Source organism: Pyxicephalus adspersus, chromosome 8 (assembly GCF_032062135.1).
Source record: "Pyxicephalus adspersus chromosome 8, UCB_Pads_2.0, whole genome shotgun sequence".
Taxonomy (NCBI): Eukaryota; Metazoa; Chordata; class Amphibia; order Anura; family Pyxicephalidae; genus Pyxicephalus; species Pyxicephalus adspersus.
Window position 1 is genome coordinate 33582440 of NC_092865.1, and position 21661 is coordinate 33604100.

Below are 21661 nucleotides of genomic sequence, written 5' to 3' on the forward strand. Positions count from 1 at the left end.
GCCGCCATTCCTTGATCGCTGTTCTCCACTGCCTCATCTTCCACTTTGCCCTCTGACAAGACCTCTTCAGGCACAGGCCCTTGCTCCACCCAGGCCTTGGAGCCTGAGGAGCGCCAAGCTGCACCCTCCAAATGGCTGTTCTCCTGTTCCATCCCCCACACCCGACCCTGGAGGGTCCTTTGAGGGGCTCCTTATTCTGTGGCGGGCCTGGTTCTGGGCTCTGCCCCACCAAAGGCCTAAACCTCCAAGACCGCATGGCATCCCATCACCTAACTTTGGGGACAGGAGACACCCCCTTAGGGCTGCAGCCACCTGCCCTTGCAGCCAGTCTGGCCCACACTCCTTTGCTTCAACTCTGAGTTGGGCCAGCAGGACCTCAACCTCGGACATCTTGGAAAAGTAAATAAAAGGATGCATATCTAAAACTTTTCCCTCACTAAAGAAACTTTTTCCGCTCAGAAAAACTTTTCCTGCACTTACCAAAAATTTTTCCCTCACTGTCTCTTCCAGTAAAATGATCCGTTCTTCTCTAATTCCTGTCTTTTTAACCCCTTTATTCTCCACCCACCTCTACCTGCACCTTCTGCTAACTTCCTGGCTTTTACTAATAACCCTGTGACAGCCTGCATCCTGTCTCCTTCAGTCATGCAGGCCTTCCACTACCTTCCTAAAGTCACTACGCTCCAGGCTTGTCCAGTCACTATCAGCAATACCTTCATCCTAAACTGTGATTCCATTGACCCCTCTCCTCACAAAACTTCATGTCTGCTTGTTTGCATTTCCCCGCCTCACTTCCCTTTGCTTGGAGATGTGTTACGGGTATGTGGGGAGACGCGTTACGGGTACGTGGGGAGACGCGTTACGGGTACGTGGGGAGACGCGACGCGTTGCGGGTATGTGAAGAGATGTGTTACAGGTATGTGAGGAGATGTGTGACAGGTATGTGAGATGTATGATGGGTATGTGAGGAGAAGACTTGTTACAGGTATGTGAAGAGATGTGTGACATGTATGTGCTTGTATGTCTGTTACCACTGTAGCTTCCCTCCTCTGCTCTCCCTTGCATGCTGTGCTGTGTGTGTGTCCAGGCATCTTCTCACACTGCTGCTCCGACAGCCACACTGCTGCCTCTCCATGGCTCAGACCACGCCCCCTCTCCCTTTCTTTTCTCTTTCACATTCTCCACCTCTGAACCTCAGTGATTGACAGGCGGAGGAGGGGGAGGGGAGTGTATGAATAGGCCGCCTATCCCAGGCGAGGGTGGGCGGTGCTTGCATTCTGTGCCGTGTGTCAGAGGAGAGAGGGATAGACACAGGAGGGGAGGGAGGAGAGCCAAACAAAAGCAGGACACCGAGCTGTGTGGAAGTTGCTGCCTCGGTACAGACCCCACCCTCCGGGAGAGCCATCCGTGCCAGGCTCCCGCTTCCAGGATCCTTACTCTCCCCTCCTCCCTGCTGGACGGATCGCTGCGCCCTGGGATTATCGGAGCCACAACAAAGGCAGGAGAGAGAGAAGAACAATAAGAGTTCCGGGCACAGGAGGAGCGCACAGGGCTGGAGATGGATGATCAGCCCAGGCTAATGCACAGCCACCCAGGGGTGGGGATGGCAGCTCACCCCAGCCTGTCCCAACACATGCAGGATGGCACCGGGGGCACCGAGGGGGAGGGGGGCAGGAAGCAGGACATTGGGGATATATTACAGCAAATTATGACCATCACTGATCAGAGCCTGGATGAAGCACAGGCCAGGTGAGCTAACATTAATGTCTGCTTTATGTTCTGTACCATCATCACCTTCTTATAGCAACTCCAACATTCTCCTCCACAAACCACACATCCAATGTTTTCCTCTCCTTGTTATGGCCAGGTAGTCTCAGTGCCAATGTAAAAAGTTATTGGCATGGCCGTAGATGCCACTTTTCCCATACTTCATAAATAGCTTTGTATTTTAGGTGGGAAAAGTTAAATGCGACTTTTCTGCCAATGAAGTGTAAGGATGCGTTGTAAAGTCCTAGGACTGTCATAGAAGTAATATAGAGGTCGCTGCCAGGCCTGGTATGGTGCCTCCAAGCTACAAAGTCTGCCTGTCACCCAACGCAAAGAATAGAACGGGATGGGAACTAGTCAATGCACCTCGTCCCAAAATGCCAGATTTATCTGCATGGTAAACAAAAGTGAGCTTTACCCCAGGCAGATGTCACTTTGACATTTGGTTGGTGTGGAACAAGGCCAGTGGAGGTGACAACCATGGGCCAAGGTGTGTTTTGTATTCGGCCACTACAACCTAGCCAGGGACGCTCTTCGATGGAGGGCTACAAAATAATACAGACGTGTTCTTCTCAATGCCGATGAGAAAAATAGGTTTACTACTAAGGAGTGATGTGACCACACTACCACCACTCTTGACCAACTTTTCTCCAATGGCTTTACAAAGTTTTCAAAGTTGGTCACCTCCAAAAAAAAAAAAAAAATTTATTTTTTCATAATACATCAGGTCGTTCCATTTCCTGAATAACTCATTTATGAAATCATGGAATTGTAATGTGATTTAATATCATTGTGTGGTTTTCTAGTTCTAAAGACCTATTGCTGTCTGATAAATTACTCCATAGGAGAACATCACATTAGTAGCTGAATTGAAGCTGACCTCTAGATATATTCCAATCCTGTTTTTTTTTTTTTTTTAATTGCCTTTCCATTTTAGGCTTTACCGTCTGCTGCGCTAGGCCTTTCAGTGTGCATTCCTTTTAGCTTGTCAACGCAACGGCATTGTGTCGCTCCTACGGGCCTTCCTTCATGGTGTAGGCACTTCTTGTTTTACCGTCCTCCAGATCAAATTCTACAATTGTATCATAGGTGTGCTGTAGGAAGAGAATCACAAAGCCATAAAGATCTTTATTTCCCCGTTCTTCCTGTGTGATAAAAATTATTAGGGAAAACTGTGCAAAACATTTACCTTTGCTGGCTTTTGCATAGTTTTTGTTGAGGCACCATCGTTGGTGTGACTTTATAAATATAATCTAGTCGGTGCTTGGAAGAAAATGATAGTGCCTTAAATCTGGGTCAGGAGTTTAGGTGTGTAATAAATGACATTTTATGGGTTCTGTAGTACAGCAAACAACTCTACTGTTAGTATATAATGTAGAGGTAATATACCGTGCTGTAATATTTATCACATATATACCGTGCTGTAATATTTATCACATATATACCGTGCTGTAATATTTATCACATATATACGGTGCTGTAATATTTATCACCTGTCCGTGTTTATTGTAAATCTGATAAAATGGGTTTTTTATTTTTTGTATTTCTTGAGACACTTGTAACCATTTCATAATGTACTTCTGTTCTAATTAAAATATATTCCAGTTATAGTCTAGCTGAGGTTTCTGTATTTTCTAACTTTCTTTTGACCCGTACAGTCATTAGGGACGTTGCAACAGGCAGTGTGTGCACTGTTCTCTATGGTGCTCTCTTGTAGCCGGATACACATCCCATTTTTCATCCCAATGATCGGTGGTTGTTGATCACTTTGTCATTGGTGTCTTCGTTAATTCACTCACTGTGTCATTTGTTGGAAGTCCACGGCGGTTTTGAATGACGCTAAAGCTGGACCATGGTGTCACCGCGTGAAAGAGCCATAAGGGCCGATACGATCTGGGAGCATTTTGTGATGGCAGATTCGTTAGCTGTCATTGAAAATAGCAGAAAATTGACACATTCCCTTTTTTTTTTTATTTTGCAAGTTGTCATCATTTTTATCTTGCTAGATTTTTTTTTTACAATATTTTACTCTCTAGCTGCCAGAATATTTTACATTCTAACACATTTATATCTAAATTGCTCTATTGTTAGATTGCCTGCTAATAAAAGGCCTTATCCGTTTACAGGATTCTATACCAAATCTGTTTTTTTATGTTTTAATCTACATAATTATTACTGCAAGCTGAGCTAGAGCTTGGCTATGATAAATGACACCCTAGCCACATGAGACCCACTATGGACAAAGCATAACAAAGCATCCTATTGCATCCTTGCTGTTGGATGTGCAGATCATTATTGATTTGGATAGCGTAGAGCACTTAATATAGCAGAAGGATTCTTATTGGAATGACCACAAAACAGCTCTTAGTAAAATCACATTACAGAACAACTTTACAAGCAAGCCTAGATATGCGTCAAATATATTGTTATATTCAGCTGTTCTGCAAATTTTGATCCATTTCGTATTTTAAGCAGTGAGTTTGTAAGCAATACTGTCACTTATGGTTTTATTTATCCACATAACAATGCAGTAGGTGCTAAGCTACTGGATTTGGTATATTAATAATATTACTACATATCTCACCGTATACTGCTTCTTTTTATAATAAATATTATCAGTACCTTTTATAATACATTGGCAGATGCAAAAATCTATCGGTGACCTAATAGGATTTATTGCACCTACTTTTTATGTATGTTGTTGCTTCAACATATGCACACCAAGCTAGATAGATATATCTTTACATATGTATTTGAGATATATATTTATATCCCTGAAAATATTGTGCAGATAAAACCTGCATTTGAGTTTATTCTAACATTTTTTATAGCCACAAAGATATTGTGAAAATAAAACCTGTATTGGAGTTTACAGTGTTTTATATATAAGTAAACGTATTGTGAAAATAAAATTGCCTTATTTGCCTGGGAAAAATATAAAACAAAATAGAAAATATTATCTGATGAGATAAAAAATGATTTTTAGACCATACTGCTTAGAGAAAACAATCAAGCATATGAAAATTACGATTACAGGTGACTATTTTGTGAACGTAATTTATTGACCTTGCCCGCACTGGATCAATGCGTGTTTCTGTATGCTGGCTGTGCTTCGTAAAGTCTGTTATTTTTTTTTTTTCTTGTGGATTACCTGTCATTTAGGTAAATTCAGCCGGTTGTGTGATTTAAAGCTGTCCAGTTCTATGGAATAACATGTTTTAGGCCGCTAAGGTTTTTGGATGTTGTTACTGATATTGGAAACCTTCGCCAAAAATGACCGGATCGGTATCATTCAATATTTGTGATCGGTTAACATCCAGAGTTGTGTTGTGGATCTCCATGTAAAGTCGTTTAGAATTGTCATGTGAAGGGCTTGTTTGTGGCTCCTGTAAATAAGCCAGGATGTAGTAGAATGCACGGTCCGTGAGAGAGACTCGTCGCTGTGCTGTCATACACATTGCATAATCCATGTGGATCAGCATCACTGGGAGAAACGTGAAGACACTTATATTTTAGAAGAACACAGGCCCAAGGAACTGGGCAGCCAATGCTACTAAAATCTAGGTAATGGTGAAGTTTTTTTTTTTAATTAGTGCAGAATCTTCCAGCTCCTAAATTCTCAATTATTTCTTCAAACATTATTTCCTATACTACGCATAATGGAAACATTGGGGTAAACAGCAGACTGTATAATAGGGTCACCTTTATACCACCTAAATTTAACTAAAGGCCTTTATTGTGGGGGTTTCTTCATCTATTTGTTTATAGCATCACAAATTTATTGGGTTTATTTTACGGCAGTTTGTCGGGTTTGTAAGCGTAAAAAAATTATAGCCATGGCTATACTATTACTAAGCCAGCAGTGTAGCTCTTACTGCTTTCATTTCTGTAAAATCCCATCCACGTAAACGCACAAATGCTGGTTTGCAATGAACTACTAATTTACTATTGTTTTCTTAGGTTAAATGCAACCATCTGTCCAAACTTGTTTGTGCCATATATATATATATATATATATATATATTCTAAGTATATTCTAAGTATATTGGTTCAGATCCAACCTTGGCTTCGTCAGTGTGCGTTATGTTCATTTCTTGTGGATGTCAGTGTTCTTTAGGTACTTGTTCCACCCACCATCCAGGAACATGCTGGTAGGTTAATCGACATCTGACTAATTGGTCATGGAATATGTGTGGGCGCTTGTTGGACTTTTGAAGGGTCCAACTGAGTATAGACTGAATGGTGACACAATGTGAGCACTACGTACGCCAGTAGTATACGAAACAATCTGTATATCTGTATGAAATTTGTTTCCTTCATTGTCAGAGCTGAACAAATACCAGGAGCCATGTAGTCATTGCCTCTAATAAAATACATCTGGAACATTTTTTGACCCTTAGTGTTGCTGTCAGTAATGGCAAATGTACCCTGGCTGCTTGAAAAGTGTGTGCCGGCTCCTAGAGTAAACAAAACGGCTCCTGACTTCTGTACGGTTATTTCCACCTCCATCACGTTTCTTTAGATTTTGTTTCCTCTAGGTAAAGTAGTTGAAAGTCAATGGACATTAGTAAAATTGGATAAGCCACGATGAATCATTTACCCGTCTTCTTCCCTGGCTGTGACATTACATGACCTTATTTTTTTACAGCACTTCCTCAATCTAAAAAGTGATATTCAATAGTATTACGAGTCGACTTTAGGCCGGAATGAAGATTGAATATTGATTTCGGCAAGGATTTTTTTTTTATCAATTAGTTAACCATCATATTAAAAGCAAAAACATTTTTTGTTATTGTATTGCACAAAACATATTTTAAATCCTAAATCTGTAACTGTTGCATAAGGGTGTAATGATTAATTTTTATTTCTCAGAAATCATCGTTTTATCTCATGGATTGTATTTATTCTCTTTGCATGGCACCTGTTTCTCTGCTTTCCTCAATAGATATCTCCCAAAACTTGTTAATGCCAACCAGAAGATTGCTGTATTTCTAAGTGAACGTTTTTCGGAGGACTTTTGGCAAATATTACTTACAATTGACACAGGAAATGCAGTCAAAAGTGTATTGTGCATGCAGTGTATTTATCTAATATATACTACAAATCCTTTAGTGGATTAAGTTTTATTTCTAGTTATAGGAATTGATAAGTGATATACAAGTCATAAACTCCATAAATCTGTTTTGTTATTGACCAAAACGTGACACTTTACACCTTGTTAAACTAGGGACCAAAATTTGCCTGAAACTGTCCCAGATATCACTTCTGACATTTTTTTTCCTCCTTGATTTGTTTGGTGGAATGTTTTAAATCTCACAAAGTATGGTCAATTTGTTTTGATTTGGTGTCCAGTTCCCTGTTTTCTTAAACTACTTTTTAAAATGGGGACATTACCTTGAGGCTCAATCAGACTGCTGTTCTGGTGTTGCATTATGTAAAGGTATCGGCCCCATACCTTACAGCCAATCAATGGTTGGTGAAGTGAGATTAATGTTTGATGTAACATCATTACTATTGCCTTGATGGAGACTGTGTGTGGTCCCAAAATGTTGCATATTTTGGTGGATCTAAATTGTGTTGGTGTGGATGAGCTTTAGTCCCAGTTGGCAAATATTTACAGCATAGGAATAGGAATCTAGTCACCACTGCATCCCCCGAAAGGGCCATCTCCACCACCAACTCTTTTTGGGTCATAGCAATCCTCTTTGGCCATTGGACTGCAACCGATGATGAAGTTCCTGCTTGGACTGTACAGTGTGTATGTGTATGGAGAATGCTGCATTGCTATTAATTCCCTAGCTCAGGCCATCCTGTATATAGTATGGACTGTGCAGGGGGCATCAGTAATACTCCAAACCACCTTGACAATACATATATTGCAGAGCATCATCACACAGAGTAACACACTACTGTGCATTGTGGTTCCATTGCAATAAGGAAAATAGTACATTACAAATAAATGGCTGCGTGTTGTTGTTCAACTGCAATAATGTACACAAAGTAATGCACAGCAATAATTTAAAACCCAACCTAAATAATGCATTTGTATCAGTATAGTGATATACACAATACAGATTGTTTTTCTTTCTGAATGTATTAGGCCTTTTTGCTACACAACCTGGTAAAATAGTCCAGAAAAAAAAATGGCTTGTGGTGCAAGCATTATCTGATAGCAGCAAATATGAAATATTCTGTTAACCAATACAACTGCAGAAAACTGATTTCTGATTGGTTGTTTTGGATTTCTACATTTGGCACATTGTCTTTGAGCCTCTTTAATATAAGCAATGCATGTCCATTAGGCAAGGTTTTATTTGCTCATTTCACACTTCTAAGAGCAAGTTGCTGTGTACAATTTTCCTTACATTTAACATGTACCTGCATAGTAAAAGATTTTTAGTTTTGTGCTCATCCAGTTCTTTTTTTAGACCCTGAATGGAAAACAAATACATTGATGACATTTGTAGGCAAATGTCCTGTCCAAAAGCAGCCTTCTGTGCTTCCTATTCCTAAAATACCAGTGGCTTCCTGTGTGATTAAACAATTCCTAGAAAAATGCTTTACTTCTGAGAATACACACTGAGCAGCCAAAATGACAATCACCTGCCCATTATTGTGTAGGCCACCAGCTCTGAGCCATTAAAGCATGGACCTCACTGAGCAGCAGATCTAGGTCACACTGCCTATACCGGCCTTCCTTCTTATCATAGTGCATTCTGCTGCCATCTTTTCCCCAAGCACACACACACAGCCAGCCACATTATCAAAAAGAAAACATAATTCTTCAAACCAAGTCCTGATATGTGTTTGAAACTTTTCTCCAATGTCTAGCATTGTTTCAGCATTTTGTGTTACATTAGCTCTTCTGTGAGATAATGGGACAGCCTCATCCACCCCTCCCCAAATCACAAAAATGAACTTTGGGCTCCCATGACCCTGTTGCCGGTTCATTGGTTGTCCTTCCTTGAACCCCCTTTGATAATTACTAACCACTGCATACCAGGTACACCCCTAAAGACCTGTGGTTTTGGAGTTTTCCCAATCCAGTCATCTAGCTGTTGCAAGTTGGCTCTGGTCATACTTAGATTCTTACTCTACTTCCAATTTTCCTATTATCAACACCTTGCCTTCAGCCATTTGTTGGCTAATATATCATACCCTCGTCAGATGCCTTTGTAACATAGTAATCCAGGTTAATCACTTTGTTTTTAAAACAATAAGCAGTGGTTTTATTATTTTTGCTGATTGGTTACACTATCATATGTCAGATATACAGGACAGACTGTGCAAGGGGCATATACATACCATAGTCATGGTGTTTGAAATGTTTTTGAGCTAAAAACAGTACGGATGGGCAAAAAGATGACAACACCAATTGGATTCTATCCAAAAAGTGGTGACATTTTTATGTCAGGACTGAATGAAAGCCAGGTATAGTCAGACATGAATTATGTGCCATTTGTCGGTTCCTTGTGGAGGTCTAACAGAAGCCTGCAAGGTGCTAATAACCACAGCATGATTAATGATGATATGTCTCTGTGTGAAATTTCCCCTTTGGTATCTTCTGGCAATGTCCTGGGGCACAAGGCGGTAAAAATGAGAAACGTTCTCTTTTCCTATCGTCAACCCATTAAAAAAAGGTTGTTTTTTTTTTTTGTAATGTTACTTTTGATCTATGGTAACATTCTGTTTTGTATATTTTTCTGAATACAGAAATCTTGGATCATCACCTGCAAATAGTGTGGTTTGGTTTTGTAGTGTTACCCAAACTGAAATAAACATTCTACATGGTGGTGTTTAGGAGCACCTATATTTAAAAAATTAAACATTTTATTGGTCACATATGTCTTTTCTGTGACTTGTGCGTCACTTACCCTGGTTATATAATAAATACAGTATATATCGTATGTATATAGCTGCCAAATTATTAAAATTAGCTTACATTGCATGGTTTATCAAATAGCAACAGTTTTTCATTTGTTTTATTTTTTTTATATAATTTATAAGGTAAACTGGTGGATTTAATTGCTGCATTAAAAAGACATTAAATGGGCCACTACAGTATATCTGCCCACCCTCATGACATGATCGTAACTACCTGGGAACAGACCTCATTACTGGCTAAAGTGAATTTGTATGTGGTGTGTGCACTATTTATATATGGAAAACAGACCCTGAAAATTACCTGATTTTTTTTATTTTACAAAATGCTGGAAATCTTTGTAGCTTGGTACCAGTTATGCTGTGTGCCATGCACTCATCACTAGCAGAGTGGTTATATTTCTTTTTCATTGTCTATTTTGGATTTATTTTATTTTTTTTTTTGGTTTTTACATGATCATGATTCATTGAAACTCTTCTCTGGAGATGGGAAAATATCTGAAGTTTTAAGTAGTGCAAGGAGCAATGGAGATGTGCAAAGTGCATTGAAGTATAGAAGCAAATCCTTTTATGTCTGTTTCATAATATAAGAGCAGTGAAACATTGTGATTGGTAACTACACGTTTACAGATGGAACATTAACCTGTCTTTGGCTTCTTCAGTTTATTTGATCACATATGTATAGATTCCATTGATCCCAAATGTTTGATATAGTCCTCTTTAGTGCTCACATTTCAGTTTCATGAATATTCTAGTGTGTCCTCAGCTATGTCTATCACCTTTTCTAAACAGATTGAAACATCTATGCAATTTACTTGGAGACGTGTGTAAACAGTTTTTTTGCAATGTGTGAATGTGTAAAATACTATAGAAAATGCTGTTGCCAAGCTTTCTCGATTGCTGTGCACAAACAAAAAAAAAAATACAAATCTGTAAAATCTAGCTTCATTTCAGAGCCACCAAAGCGAAGAGCTGAGCAATTTTGTTCTATTCTTCCTTTGCACACATTTAGGAAGAAAACTATCATTTTATCTCAAATTGCAGCAGGGCTTTTACCTCCAGGGACGAGATAAAAAAAACTTAATGCATGCAGATCTAAACAGAGAGAAAGCTAGAATTTGTAAAAGGCACCAGTTAATAGTCATGTTAACAAATAACTGGTGTGTTCTAGCATGTGTTTATGTGCACAGCTAAACTGATCTGTCCTGGGGATAGGAGATTGAAAGTGACCACCACTAATGTGTGTATTGACACATGCTGGGTATAGGAGATGGAAAGTATTCTCTATACCATTGACGCATGCAAAAGAGACGTCTTTCCTGTCAGTACTAGATTAGTTTTGGTGAATGTGGGCATGTCTGTGCATGGTTTTGGTCCTTTTAAAGGACCATTTCAGACCCGTTCAAGTAAACGGAACCGGTTGGAAACCATTTTGTGCACGTGACAGTAGCGGATTGTGGCGTGGTTGCAGAAAGCGACAAGTTACTTTTTCAAGAAGTTGGCTGCACCCAGTGACATAACAAACTGCTCCTGTGCACCAAACAACACTGCAGGTAAAAAATTTGCACGCAGTGGCAACTGTGGCCGCTATGTGGTTTTGACGCCGTTTGCTGTGAGTGTAGCAATCAAAGTAAATAGCATTTTGTTGAAAGTCCATTATGTTAAAGACGAAAGCAGCACAAATCTATCTCTCTCACATTCTTAAGCTATGTACAGACACCATATTTTCATATAGTGTAAAATATGTATTGTCCATACAGCTCTCCCCGATCTTGTTTAGTAATCTGTCCCGTTAGTGGTATAGTAATAAACACTTTAGTTTGCTAATAGGAAGATGCTGTGGGACATCGCCAATTCATCTTTTCCCTTCCATTTTTATAGAACAGCAATGTTTGTACATCCCTTGTTTATTTTACTGTACCTAAAAATGATCATTAATCCTTTGCAGCAACAATAATTGCATGTGTGTACTTCAGCCAAGAATTTAGTTACAGTCTGAACATTTGTAGTCTACCATTTTCGTTCCATCAATTACTGCTGTGTAGCCCAGCAACTATCTTGAGCAAATCATTTCTGATAAATTGTATCCCCCAATCTGCTTGTTGGTATATCTATTTCTGCCATGTAGATTTTAGAGAACCACAAAGGCCAGGTTTGGAAGCTTTGCCCTTGCTGTACTATTAATATTTTGGCTGGCTTTGTATAAACACACCCGTACAACAGAGGCATTGTATAGAGGCAATAAACATAAAATCTATTGGACTAGCATCCTAGGCCAGTACATAACGGGGCCTGTTTTATATTAAAGATATTTTTAATTTATATCCCTTTGTTCTCTATTTTACTCAGGTACTCTTCAGCGCTATAGTATTATAGAAAAGTGTTTGAACTCCTTATCACACTAAGAATGATTTTCTGCCTGAACCTAATATAGGAATCTGCCTCTTCAATCTGACACAGATCGTTAGACAGCGAAAATAACTCCATGGAGCAGTATTTGTGTCATCCGAGAATCAGCTGCGTGCCGTGTAACTCTTTATTGGCTCTGCTACTTCTACATGTGGCATTGTGGTGGCATTTGTTCTGAAGGGCTTATACCACCTTTATATGACACCGCTGCCACACCGCTCATTTTACATTATAATAAATAAATAGCTTGTGTTTTTAATGTTTCACAAAACATGCAGCATCCAAGGCAATGCTATGTAAAATTAACAAAGGTGTCTCTCAATGGCAGAGCTAATTAGATCTCGAAATTAACTTTTTATCAATTTTGTGTCGGCATATAAACCCAGGAACACAGAGAAAGCCAATCTCATAAATAGGACAAGCAGAATTACATGTATGTCAGGGTATATATAATGTCAGTTTGGCATAAGCGAAATACAGCATCTGTGTGGAACCCCACAAATACCTTTTATGCTCCTTCTTTTTTTAGAATTTATTAAAAGGATTGTTTCATAAAATTGGGCTGGGTTAATAAAATGTGTGATGACCATAGATGCCAGTAATGCTTTGCAGGTTGACAGCCCAATAGACATCGAAACAAAATGTTAAGCCTGATAAGCTTTCTATTTTCTTACCTTTCTATTTTCATACCTCCTGTTGTGTTCATGAGTCCAAAAGACCACAGAGTTAGACCCAGTACATTCAGTAATTAGTACTTGGGGACAGATTTGTATTTCTGGGAAGTTGATTTATCACACCAGTTCTGTGAGAAGACTCCTCCTGTTTCTCAGCATTGATCAGTATGTAGAAGCCAAAAATGACAGATTTTGACATAAAATTTGATGTTAATTTAAGTCCTCTTCATGTATCTGTAAGAAATCTAGAAGTATATCCATTCAGCAGGAGTTTCTATAAAAGGTAACTGTTCTGGTATGCTATGCAGTGGTTGTGTGGAGGATACCGCAGGGTACATTGCATTACAAAATATTCACAGCATGGACTGCAGTTTTGAACAGTTTGGATCTTTGGTCCCTTCTCTGTGGAATTGCACTGGCATGATGTGTTGTATGGTTACGTCATCTAAATGCTAAAAATTAAGGAATGTAGAACCAAACTACAAGAGAGCATACATGAAGATCTAGAGCTTCACATACACATAAGGAAGAACTTGTATAATGGAAACTTTTCTACAGTCCGGATACCTTTGCTCTTATGTGATATGTGTGTGTGTGTGTATGTATGTGTATATATATATATATATATATATATATATATATATATATTATACACACACACACACACTTTTGTGTACTCTGTTTACGACTTTTCAGTTCTTCCTGATTTTCCATACCAGTCATCCTAAGTACACCGCATATCCATGTAAAGTTCTATTAATTCTGGGCTATTCATCATAGAGCCCAAATAGAATTGGAGGGAATAACTAACCATTTCTGTGACTTGGAAATCGGTACTCCCTTCTCTGTGGAATTGCACTGGCATGATGTGTTGTATGGTTACGTCATCTAAATGCTAAAAATTAAGGAATGTAGAACCAAACTACAAGAGAGCATACATGAAGATCTAGAGCTTCACATACACATAAGGAAGAACTTGTATAATGGAAACTTTTCTACAGTCCGGATACCTTTGCTCTTATGTGATATGTGTGTGTGTGTGTATGTATGTGTATATATATATATATATATATATATATATATATATATATTATACACACACACACACACTTTTGTGTACTCTGTTTACGACTTTTCAGTTCTTCCTGATTTTCCATACCAGTCATCCTAAGTACACCGCATATCCATGTAAAGTTCTATTAATTCTGGGCTATTCATCATAGAGCCCAAATAGAATTGGAGGGAATAACTAACCATTTCTGTGACTTGGAAATCGGTACTCGGGAAGTTTTATCATCCATGGTTTACTATAGGCTATTATTGTTCATGATTGCTTTCTTTTCCTTACTTTAAAGGTCACTTCCTGCCTACCCCTAAATAACCAACCCTTCTTTCCCCCAGATGTTTATTTACACGCATCCAATGGCCACACTTTTAAAGTAGACTTGTCATGAGAGAAATAAAGGACTTCCATTACTGACATTTTATTTTGAAAATGCAGGTTGATGGCTAATATGCTGATCAGTAGCTTCACTATTCCTCTAGTTAAAAAAAAGTATGTTTATCATAGGCTGGAGGAGATACACTTTCTTTAATGGAGCTGGGTGATCTGGAATGGATTTCCTAAAACTCATTTGTTATTTGTTAGCAAATGTTTTGAATCCTGGACCAGATCCATTCCAGGTTTGCTGGATCACCCAGCTTCACTGATGAACGTGTATATTCCCCAGCCTTGGAGAGCTTTCATAAATCAGGCCTATTATCTGCATAGCTTTCAATTGCAGTAACTTTGATTTGTTGAAGGACATCTTGACATTCTAGCAACTGGAACAGCAGTGACGCACAGCCTTGTTATTGCAAGGACACCTGGAGCAGGAGAAATATGTAATCTACCATGGTGGACATCCTTTGGAAATGCTAATTGCTTGGCTGCCATACTGATCCTTTAGCGTCAGTGTGTTTTAGAACACCAACTTAATACAAGTGTGCAAGAGTTCTGAACTAAGTTTTTGCATGTTCATCTCGGGTATATAGAAAGTTTTGGAATTACCAGGCAGCTGCTATTATGGAAATGTTCCTCATATTTCATCATATGCAGGTCATCCTGAATATATCAGTAATTTTCTGAATATTTGTCACACATGCTAGATTTTAATGTTTTTAGCACTCATCTGTAGTTCATATCTGCAGAGTGTTTTTGTTGGCCATTTGTGTGTTCCTGGTAATACATTCCTTTTACATTAGCAATCAATTGAGGTTGGGATATACTAGAGAGGAAGTAATTATCGAAAGGGGGTTGGGGTGGTCAGAAGATGAAGGATACCAGAACTGCTGGCCCTGCAAGGGAGAGCTGAATGCTGGACAGGGCTGCTTATAAGGAGGGGGCCATATATGTGATGTATAGTGAGGATTTAGCTGTAACCTGGCAGCAGTGAAAGGACAATGAACAACGTTTTCACCAGTACTCTTCACCAGTTGCCTCCTGTGACCTTTGATAGTCCATGCTTTTTATATTTTATCTCTGTTCATGATATATAAAATGTTGTAGCTTTCCTGTTTTCATTGAATGGATTTATTGGAATTCATTTGAGAACTAGTGGTGGCTCCACTGTATGAAATTTATTGGAAAATACTTGTCATCCTTACTAATACACTAGTGATCAGTTGTGTCTGTAGTGACTAATGCTAGAAAACACTAAAAAAATTATACTAGAATGTACAATGCGCCCATACAGTAATGTTTTTAACGTTTTCGGAAAAAAAAAGAATCTTTTTACATTTAAGTTTTCACTGTATAGGTAAATGTGAGTTTTTGGGGGTTTTAAGGTCCAACTAAAACTAAAATTCAACAATCCAAATTCTATTTTTTTTTGTTTTGCGGCTCCAGACTATTTTTCTTTAGTGGAAGAGGAGGCAAAATGGCTCTTTTGATAGTAAAGGTTGCTGACCCCTGGCCTAGGGGATCGAGAATTAGGGGCACTGCTGCACAAAAAAGGGTGTTAGATTTAAAAACAACAGAACTTCTACGTTACATTAAAGGGTTGTCCACCCTTTTATGTAAAGTGAAACGTCTGAGTTTAGGTATGCTTTGAGCAATAGGAAAGGTTACACAGAAAACCTCAGTAAAGGAGAAGTCTGTTGTCATCAACCTCCAGGATCACCAGGGGATCATTCGCTATCATTCTAATCTTAATAGCTATTCCAATAGCAAATCAAATTTTATTTACTAATAGCAATCAGGTTGACCAGTGTATATATGCAAAAACTGGGGGATCAAATTCCTGCCACTTAGCCAGAAAAATCTTTTTACTGCTAATTTCCAAAAAAGAATCTTTTTTTTTTTTTATTTTTTATTTTGCATTGTGTGGTTTATGAACACAACTACAGTGGAAGTGTAGGTGAGGACTGATCCAATCTGGGTCCTGAGCCAGGTGTATTGCTTATCATCAGTATAGTCTATAGAGGGTTCCAGGATCTGACTTTGCTGGCTGATAGAATATATGAAATAAAAAGTTGGCTGAAGAGAACTTGAAATGTAACTCAGTGGCATATTTTGCTGTTTGCCTGCAGTTAATCTTTTATTTTTAACAGTATTTATAAACACAGTCCATTGAATAATATTGTGGGACATCCTTTTGACAGTGGCATGCTGAATGTTCTAATACCAGATAGTTTAGTTACTCCTGTCCGCTGTCATTAAGTCTGCAGAACGTCTGGCGTGCTTAAGGAAAAACATTTACCGCAAGCGCAAACTTAATTTTCAAATTCATAAACTCATTTGTCATTCATAGTCATCTGGTACCCGGCATAATTAAAATAAAGGCATCCTGGCGTGTTTGCTGACAACTGTGGCTACATTATTGATACCAGAAACTATGATGGGTAAGAGTGGGGTGAGCAGATTAATAGATCTGATGTATGTAGATGTTGCTGCATGATCTATGCATCCAAAGGCTGCCATAAAAAGTCGGATGATCTAAGCAACCACAAGATCTGTACATTTTCATATGGAATGCTGTTTACCGTTTTATCATTTTCAGTTTGGCGTAATATTAAACTTGGCTCATTCATAGCAGAAGCATTGTTCCATGTTCCAGTGATAAATGACCCGTGCTAGAAAAGAGTTGATTCAAGTGTTCCTGGAATGGGTCACTTTGCTTGTGAAAACCTTAACATGCAGCTCCAGCATACAGATGGGAATATGAAAAAATCCCCTAATTTTCTGTGCAGGGTCCTCTCCTCCTCCTGTATCGGTCTGTCATTTGCAACCCTTATTAAATGTACAGCGCTGTATAATATGTTGGCGCTATATAAATCCTGTTTAATAATAATAATAATAATGTTTAAAATTAAAGTGGTACACCTATAGTGGTATGTGGACTTTTCACTGAAAACGGCTTATTTATTTAGTGCCTCTTCCCCACTTTAATGATGGTAAAAATAATAATGAAAAAAGTCTTTGGATGAGACAGGAGGGATGTGGACGGTAACATAGTTACCATAGTTATTGACACCTAGGCAAGCTTGCAATTGGTATTCTTTGAAGATTATCACGAGAATGCCAAGTAGCCAAAATATCAGGAGAATATTGTACTGTGCTACATCGTCAGCTTATGAAATTTGGGGAACTTGGAACACAGAGGCCAAGGTAAAGGTATGTAAATTAAGTTGTTTTTTTTTTTTTTTTTTGGGCACACCTAAGCCCAATCACTGGAGCACGCATAGAAACATATACCTGCTTTTGGATCCCGAGGCACGTAAATATATGTACGATGGGAGGAGCATACAATAATAACCATTGTGAAGGATCAAATCTAGTGGAGTCTCCTTTGACGTGATTTCAAAAGATATATTTACATTACATATTTAATCTGTTTTAATTGTTTTGTTGTCTGTGTATCCAGACTGATTTTTCTTTTTTCTGCCATTATAGGAAACATGCCCTTAACTGCCACAGAATGAAGCCAGCTCTCTTCAATGTTCTTTGTGAAATTAAAGAAAAGACAGGTAAGGACGTCTAGCTGTGTGTGGACTTTATAATTGGCTGCTAAATGCTCTGGCTTCGGGAGGAGCGTGTCATCTAACCATGTCATAAAAAGAAGTTTGTCACATTTTAAAATGCTATTAGCTAGTTATTTTTTGCTTGCATAGGGTCTATTCAAATATCAGGGGTGGCCAATATGATCTGAAAGGTATAGAAAAGGCACAAGCCGACATTTTAACTAAGATCAGTGTTTGGTATGCCGGCGGAACTGTCCAGCTGCCCTTGAATACAGCTTGCATTTACTTTCCCTAATCAAGGTGAAAGCATTGTCCCTGCACACAGTAGGGGTGAAGGTTGATACTGTCATAAAATGCAAATAAAGTCTCGGGCATCATGTTTTGAGTGAGCTCATATATTTTATGCTGATGTCAGTTTTGTTTTTTGAAAAAATGCTACATTTAATCTATTAAATGTGTGATATGGAATTTGACAGATGCATCTGTCCATATGTTCTTTTATTGTTAGATTGTCAACTTTTAAAATTTTGACCTTCTGTATAAAGACTTGAATCCGGTACAAATACATATGTGACCAGGACTAATGACAGCCACATCTGTTTTGTTCTGCAATATTTTCAGTATCCCCTAATAAACCCTTAGAATATCAAAACATGCCAGTGAAATTTGTGATTTTATTGAAACTTTATGAAAATAAGTGATTGGATGCTTGTAGGGTGTGTATGTCTTTGAGGGAGGATGTCTGCTTTTTCAAATGGTTGATAGAGAGATGTGTAACTGAAAAACAAATGATTTTTGCTTTTTTTTTAATTTTCTTTGCCACTCAAGTCAAGCCAATCATTTGAATAACTGCAATGCAGTTTTCAATATTTGGAAGCCATAGCCATAGATTGACTCACTCTTATTGGCAACTCCATCTCTTTCCTGCATTGGTGCCCAGCCCTGTAATTCAGATGTGAATTTATAATCATAATTTCTAATGGTCCATTGTACTTCTAGTACTATTATTGTAGTACTTCTGATCTCCCTCATTCCTTTCCCTGTTTAAATTGACAGTTCCACAACACTGGATCAGTTTACTAATGGTGACAAAGATGGACTGTGTCTGAGCAATGTGCATTGCCACAGCAGCTTGTAGTCCTAGGGGTGCATTTGACATGGTGACAGCACAGTGGGCTACAAGAAACGTCTGATCAAAGACCTTCATGGCAGTATCACCAGTTATTATTATAATGAGAGCTACACATTAAAAAAAAGACTTTAAAATGACATTATTTTTCCATCTTTTTTTATGCATGCATATGATTTTAGTGGCTGGGTTTACATGTACTATAGAGAGAGCGACTGCTAAACCCAACCAATCTGTTCTCCCCACCCCATGTTCTACAATGCCATACAGTAGAGAAGAGTCAAACTAAAGACAGAAATATTTTGGAATAACTGCGTAGCAGCAACATTCATAACATCAGGCCACAGTGAACGAGCCACAGCCAACATAATACTTACTGTGTTTAATTTCTTTTGTTCTCTGCTCAGTGTACCTTCTGCTGCTGCACTCTTAAAAAACAATCTATCCAAAACTCACAGCCTGAAGCAGAATCCAATACCTGAAACCTACAGTTGAACAGGTTTATGCTGTAAAGTAGTCCAAGAAGCAAACATGTCAAGTATAGCAGCTATTTCAGTATACTGTCAGACATTTGAAGATGCATACATCCTCAATAGAGAAACATGGAATCAACCAATTTTGGTTCTCCTGGTTCCCATGCTGATTCTTTGCATGCTTTGATAACTGATATAATTCAAGAAATCAGACTTATTTCTTCCTCATGTGCATATTTGTTTCTAGTCCGTGCTGAGTAAATATTAAAGCCAGTGGATCATCATAACTATCGTGCAACTAGCATTTATTCTTTCATTACATCTAGTTGGCTGTCGGTTTGCACTTTTGCAAAGAGCTTACTGAAAAAGCTTTCTTATGATGTTTAACACTCCTTTGCTTCCTGTTAACTGTTTTTTTTTTCTCTTAAGTGTACAACTTTCCCTTCTATTTTGTACATTTTTCTTTGGTTTGCTGCTATTCAGCTCTCACTCCCACACTGCACATATGGCTATTCTTTTCTTTCTTTCCAATCTTTCTCCCGCACAGCCGTGCCTGCTTATAGTAGGGCCATCAGTCCATTCAAGTCAGGCATGAATTAGTATGACAGGCAGCTTGCAGGAAATGTTACCTGTTCCTCTGCATTCCAAGCTCTTGCTTTGCCTCCAGCACTTTTAACCCCTTTGTGTCAAGCACATAAAACCCTAATGACATTGCGTGCATAATACACTAAAATGTATTCTTTAATATAAATGTAAATCTGCACTGCAGAACTTAGCAATATGTTAAATTTGCTGAAGAGGAGTAAATCACATAAGCTGTACATTAAAAATTGCATTACAGCAGAATGTGTCGTGCTCGGCCCAGGGCATGTAAGAGGGTGCAAGAGAGAGACTAAAGACTATGCAAGGATTTTTCCCCCCAGTAGGCTTGCTTGTAGCGCTGATAGTGATAAAATTGAGTCTGTAATAAGGGTCTGTGGAAGTTCTATTGACTTGCAGTCATTGACCTCAGCTTACCTCTTTTACCTTAATAATCATAATCAAGATGTTACTTTTTAAGCTTCTTTTTATGTAGTCTTTGGAGGAGTAGAAACATCCAGTTTTGGAGCAAATTACCTGAAACCCGAGAACAATGGGGTACTGGCTGTTTAAAACTGGCACAGTATAGAACAATTTATTTCTACTGTGATGGTCTGATTTAGGTAAACAAAGTTCGTTCTCAGGGAATGTCCAAGTCGGTACAACGTCAACTTCATGTACATGCTCTGCCTCTATAGAAACTTAAGCATTTACTTTGGACCTTTTGAATGTATTGTGAGGATGGTCATGCAGGGCCATAGGAGGACCATTCTTAGTAGATGGTTACCCAGTTGGGACGAAAATATGAGGGCTGCAATTGTCTAAATATACCTGTTTTAGGTGTTGACAGTTGAGCGTGCTTCCGGAATGATTGAAAATGTAATTGAAGGGTTGTCTCAATAAAAAAAAAAGCAATGGGTTGGTGTTAGGGAAAATAGCTATACTGGCCATACTTAAAGAAACTGTTTTTTATTGCACTGATTTTCCTATCTTTATGAAATACATTGCACTACACTGACAGATGCCAATCAATGAATGATCTTGGTCATGTAAAAGAGCAAATGGTTTGGGTGGCACTGTAAGGGCTTAAATCCTGTACATATTGTCTTTGTTTAAATTAGGTCTTCTATATATACCATATCTTTTGTCTTGGCATGAGTACATCATGTCCTTATGCTCCTATTTTTAACCCTTTCTTCTTTTATTTAGGTATAGGAGGCTTGTTCTGTTAACCTGTTTATTTGTGTTCTCTTTTTCTGTATTTCCATTTTATTTTTGATTTTTTTTAAAAAAGAGCAATTGTATCAGTAAATGCTGTACAAACAAACATGCATGTTTACTTTGGGTAAACCTCTAAGCTAGTTCCTACAGAACAGAATGGTTGGTATACAGCCGCCAGCTTGTCTGGGATTGGGAGGGGGGGGGGGGCAATAGGCATTAACTGGGACATCAATCGTAGGTCATCAGTTTTTCTCCATTATGATCATTCCTAAACGGTTGGACGCGGTAAACATACTCTGGGGTCTGTAGGCACCTTTTGGTTAACATTTCCAGGTTCAGCAAGATTTAAAAGCTGTTATTTTCAAACTCCCAGACTCCCCTCCTCAGTCTAAGTTCATCCAAAGTTCGCTTGTGGTAGTTTAGGCTTTTCCCTGACTTTTTCACCCTTTGTCATCATAACTCAAGGGCAGACAGGACTCCATCCAAAGGAGGAGGAGAAGCAACCTCTGCAAAGAAATCCTTTTTTC

At 38.6% G+C, this 21661-nt stretch overlaps 1 protein-coding gene across 4 annotated transcripts in view; it reads left to right on the forward strand.

Annotated features, from left to right (window-relative positions):
* Positions 1-1293: 1293 nt before the first annotated feature.
* The window catches only part of PBX1 (PBX homeobox 1), a 96538-nt gene continuing 76170 nt past the window's right edge, over positions 1294-21661 (forward strand). For 2 of the 4 annotated variants that reach the window (XM_072419962.1, XM_072419965.1), the window contains exons 1-2: positions 1295-1749; positions 17665-17738. In XM_072419962.1, coding sequence (XP_072276063.1) covers positions 1559-1749; positions 17665-17738 — 265 coding nt within the window. In that variant the 5' untranslated portion in view covers positions 1295-1558. Of the gene's footprint in view, positions 1750-17664; positions 17739-21661 lie in introns of all 4 variants that reach the window. The other 2 variants (XM_072419964.1, XM_072419966.1) reach the window with 2 other exon arrangements.